The sequence below is a fragment of the Carassius auratus genome, chromosome 13, assembly GCF_003368295.1.
Source record: "Carassius auratus strain Wakin chromosome 13, ASM336829v1, whole genome shotgun sequence".
Taxonomy (NCBI): domain Eukaryota; kingdom Metazoa; phylum Chordata; class Actinopteri; order Cypriniformes; family Cyprinidae; genus Carassius; species Carassius auratus.
This window is the reverse complement of record NC_039255.1, coordinates 12,783,677-12,788,968: the sequence shown is the minus strand read 5'-3', so window position 1 is coordinate 12,788,968 and position 5,292 is coordinate 12,783,677. Positions and strand designations below refer to the sequence as shown.

The 5,292-nt window shown below is 37.6% G+C and overlaps 1 protein-coding gene across 1 annotated transcript; it reads left to right on the top strand.

Annotated features, from left to right (window-relative positions):
- Positions 1 to 218: 218 nt before the first annotated feature.
- Positions 219 to 5,070, top strand: LOC113112721 (TATA-box-binding protein-like). The gene is made up of 7 exons (XM_026278503.1): positions 219 to 352; positions 1,717 to 1,833; positions 3,258 to 3,583; positions 3,760 to 3,847; positions 4,019 to 4,110; positions 4,218 to 4,385; positions 4,654 to 5,070. The coding sequence occupies exons 2-7, from the start codon at positions 1,780 to 1,782 to the stop codon at positions 4,817 to 4,819; spliced, it is 894 nt and encodes a 297-aa protein (XP_026134288.1). The 5' UTR covers positions 219 to 352; positions 1,717 to 1,779; the 3' UTR covers positions 4,820 to 5,070.
- The last annotated feature ends 222 nt before the right edge of the window (positions 5,071 to 5,292 follow it).

The following is a 5,292-nucleotide window of genomic DNA, read 5'->3' as shown; positions in this document are numbered from 1 at the left end:
GTATGACACATTTAATAAATACATTTCAATACTTCCAATATAACTCTTAACTAAAATCTGCTTACATTAACAAACATAGTCTTGGGATTAATATAAAGAAAAGGGAATGCAGGTAGTAAGAACAGTGAGGATTTTGTTGTTGCATAATTTCCACTTAAGTTTATATTTTATTTATTTATTTATTTTTGCTGTTTAAATTAATTTTCATGAACGTAAAACCCACTATGCACCGGAAGCGCATTATTAAAGTCGGCGGAAGTTGTTGTACAATCTTGTGTTTTGCGCGCTGCTGGAGCTTTTCTGCGCGAACCCATTGCCAGTCTGAGGGATCCTGGCATCCTGCAAATTAACGGTTTGTTTGGACGTCTGTTCATTATACCCTTTCGGTAGAGAGCGCTGTTGTGAATGTAGCATGAACTCTGTTGAGTGTCAGTTATGTTCTGTTAAGCCGCGTTTGTGATGCGATATTACATTGATTTGAGTTTCCGCAGAGCCACACTGCAAATAACATCAGCACACCCCTCTACCCTACTCTTGGTGTGACACGTTTTATATGTTCTGTAACGTAGACTAACCATGTTCCGTCCACTTTTCACCGCACGCCAGCGAGCACTCCTCCGTTGTTGAAAGACAAACATGCATGTTTGTGTGCTCATTTTCCGGGGGAATACTTATTATACAGTCTACACTTTGATTGATGTCTTTAGGACCAATAGTTTTTGAGAAAACTGCGGAAAAGTACCACCTCCGCCTGCCAGTGTACGGAAGATAACGGTGTTCCTTACAGGCTTGTAATGGTGTTCCGTACAGCGCTCATAACTGGATTTTATCGGCGAAAATTGACATGCAACTGATCAAAAGTGAACTTTTTATTTATTTTAACTGCAAAAAATAAAAATAAAAAAAATGCTGCTTTAATAAAGGGCGCATGCGAGTTAAAAACATGATTTTGTCGTGATATTAATTATGACATGTGAGTTAAGCATGAATCATGTGAAAGGTTAGTGAACATCATTTCCATATCTTTCTGAAGACGCAGAAGACGAAGGGGCAAATCATTTTGCACTGATTAATAATAATAAATAAAGGTTAACCAATGTGAAAACTTCATAAAGTAATATCTCTGCTGCCTGTCTCAGGTGCTTTAACAATCGATGCTTTAACATCCCCATTTCAAAGCATTTATTTAACAAAAGGTGATATATTTAACAATTTGTGATTAATATAATATTCATTTAAAAAAGGCTGTAGTACTGTGGGAAACATGAGTGGAATAGAAATGTATATTTTCGCTGCTCTAGTTGTCTTCCCTCTCAAACTGAAGTTTTGATGTATTTCTTCCCCACCGTTCATTTTCAAGCGCGGTGGGCGCAACGAGCAAACTTAACGTTACTCAAATCTTACTGAAACAAACAGAGGACGTGTCTCTGTTAAGATCGGGGGTTAAAGAGAGAAACTTAAGGATGACATAGATATATAGTTTATGTACGAACTGTAATAATTTATTCTGCAATCGGCGCTAAAACGTCACCTGTACGGAACCTTGCTACTTTCGCAGTCTTCATTTTACAACCGAACCATTCAGTTTTGTTCCCCCTTAGAAATGCACAGATCTGTGTCTACAATGCAATTTCTCAGTTGACATATTGCTACGCTGTTGTGTGAATGTATGTTTCATTGATTGTTTTGTGTGTGTGTGTGTGTGTGTCACAACAGGCCTTTTGGGGCTAAGCTAGTCCTGAATCACTACTTGGTTGTTTTGCTTCATAACCTGTAAATATGGAGCAGAACAACAGCCTCACTCCTTTCACTCAAGGGCTGGCATCTCCGCAGGTGAGTAATGCAGGGTTGAAGAAGCATAAAAACACTGGAACACTTTACACTGCTTTTAAAGTTTGCACAGATTTTAAGACATTAGGAATCATACACTTGCTGACTTTGTCAGAGAAAAACTGGGCATCATACACCAAACCAGGGTTTTTTGCAAAATGAGATGCCACGGAACCCCAAATATTAATGTGCGAAGGGAACTCTATAGATTTTTGTGTAAAGCACCTCATTATACTATGAAAAAAAATTGTTAATATGCCTGTACTATTATTTGGAAAAAATTTAGCTTTCTTAGGCTACATTATTACATTGTCTGTTCAACATAGTATTGAACTGTTACATTTATAATAAATGAATCTTAATTAACTAAATCAAATTTAACATGTCATCAGTGTGTTCTAAAATTGGCTCCAAATATCAAACATGCTTGATATCCTATGACTTCAAAAAAATCAAAGTCTAAAGCCCAAAAAAAAGAAGTGCCAACTCCGATCTCCTCTTCCACACTGTAATTCTGAGCAGAAGACATGTAGTATATTCCAGCTTTTACATAATCCTCAGTTCATCGGTACTAGTGGTCAACTGATATGTGTTTTTTGACTGCCGATATCTTGGAAAGCATGGGGGCCAATTAATATTAAAAAACATTTAAATCATTTGACAATGGATTAAAAGGTAAATGTGCAAAAGAAACATGCTTAGAATTTAGATGACAGTATTTTTCACAAATATTTAATACAAATATAATTCAAAATAAAGTAAACCCTGTAACCTAGGAATCATACTTTTCAAATAAAACCAGGGTAACACTCAGACATCACACAGTGAAAATGACATGAGACAGTGGGTAAATGCATAAAGCACAGCATAATTTGAAATCACGAGTTTAAAGCGTTCAATTCACGCGGACTGACCATCCCGCAGAGAACACGCGATCATTCTGGATCTACATACACACTTCACAAGATCTCACAGCTGGATTCAACTAAGCTTGCAAAGTTTGTGAAATTAAATGTTTATTAGTCATTCAAAGATTTGTTTAAATAATATAAATGTGTATTTGCTCAATGCTGACGGCAAATGAGAAAGTATTATAATGTTTGCTTTTCTATTACTAATAGGCCTAATATAAAAGCAATCGTTTTAATACTTCCTGTATACATTAATTCCCTGATTATTAGACCGACTTCTATCCATATTAGACAGAACTGTTAATGGCGATGACAAACAAGAGTGAAAGTGCGAGCACTGTGCGCGCTCAGGCGCTGCCGTTCTTATCACTGTCAAAATAAACGCTTTGAACATATTGGCCAAGCAGAAAAACTTATCGGCCGATGACGATATTTGAAAAATGCCAAATATCGGCCAATACTTCGGCCTTGGCGAGACCACTACATAATGTTATCTGACCTTGCATCTATTTAAAGGGAGCCATGACACCTGTCCTGCCCATTTGCAGTCCTATAATGGAGTTCGGCACGGGTCTTACACCACAGTCAGTGCAGAACACCAACAGCTTGTCCCTTCTGGAGGAGCAGCAGCGACGGCAGCAGCAACAACAGGCAGCCTCACAACAGCAGGGTGGGATGATGGGAGCTGCAGGCCAGACACCACAGCTCTACCACTCGCAGGTCTCCACCACAACGGCACTGCCAGGCAACACGCCAGTGCATACAACACCTCTCACCCCTATGACTCCCATCACTCCTTCCACACCGGCCTCAGAGAGCTCTGGCATCCTTCCCCAATTACAGTGAGTTCTTAAGCTGCCGCCATCACACAATCCTGTCAAAAACATTGTCAATTGGCTTTAAGATGGGGGGAAAAAAGTCAAATGAGATTATCACATGAGTGCCCTATGTTTTTTCTATGGTCTACAATATCTGTCTATTGTGTGCAAAAAAAAAGTTATTTTCATTTGTATTTAAGGAATATTGTGTCCACTGTAAACTTGGGGTGCAAACTTGATTTGAAGACAATAGCACTTCGAGCCAGAAATGCTGAATATAATCCAAAGGTAAGACTCGTTTTAATTGGGACCTTTTAATTTTTACCTATTGCAAAGATTACAGTTGTAGGAGACCACGAGTAGATATTTTCTGAACAAATCTTTTTTTAGCAATGTCTTTTTTTTGGCAAAAACATCCATTTTGATTTAACACAAATATACATCAATTAACCCTTTCAGCGTTTTGCTGCTGTCATCATGAGAATACGAGAACCCAGAACAACAGCTCTCATCTTCAGCTCAGGGAAGATGGTGTGTACGGGAGCGAAAAGGTACAAAAGCCACCTGCTGCCTTGCTGTCATTTTTTTCCTGTCACACAGTCTTGTAGAACAAACAGCAGTGTGAGTTTGCCTTTCTTTTGTGCACTCACTTCTGCAGTGAGGTACAGTCTCGATTGGCAGCCAGAAAATATGCCAGAGTGGTGCAGAAGTTGGGTTTTCCTGCTAAATTCTTAGACTTCAAAATTCAGAACATGGTGGGCAGCTGCGACGTCAAGTTTCCCATCCGATTAGAGGGCCTTGTGCTTACACACCAGCAGTTTAGCAGGTTTGTTTTTATTATTTATTAATATTATTATTATTTTAATACATCACATTTTCAAACTAAATTAATACTTTTGTGTGTCCTTATTCTGAATAAATGTACATCTACACTATTAATGTTTTTACCACCTAGGTTGGATATTGATTTTAAAGGTCTATTTTACTGATATACTAATGTATTTGCAATCCTGTGATCTATTATTCAAGTGCGAGCAACATTCTGACTATGAGAAATTTGCAACCCTAATATACTGCTGATGCTTTTTCCCCAGCTATGAACCGGAGTTGTTTCCCGGATTAATCTACAGAATGATCAAACCCAGAATTGTTCTTTTAATATTCGTTTCAGGCAAAGTTGTACTTACAGGTGAGGTTATTGTTGTATTTAAAATGGTAAAAATAATACCATCTAATGCTAGTATAATATTACTACACTGAAGTTGCATAATGAAAGTTCCTTTATTTCCAGGTGCAAAGGTTAGAGGAGAGATCTACGAAGCATTTGAGAATATATACCCCATCCTGAAAGGATTCCGGAAAACCACGTAATCTCGTTCTGTTATCGTTGATGAACTACTTCCTGAGCCCACCGTGTGACCTACGCAGTTTTATTTACTTTTGTAAGCCTGTAAATATGAAGAACTCATTTGCTTCACTCAGAAAGTGAACAGATTTGAGCTTTAAAATGCTTTTATTTTTGCATTTTAAATGTTTTTCACCTGCCATTTGGTTTGCAAAATACTTTTGTTTTATCCATGTCTGAACATTTTAACATTTTGAATTATGGTTTTATGATACAAATTTTAGCAGGTTTTATATGTTGTTGCATTACTGATTGTCTGTCTGTGAGAGGAATTCACATTCACACTTATTCTTTTATCTGACGCTTTCATCCAAAGTGATTTACAATT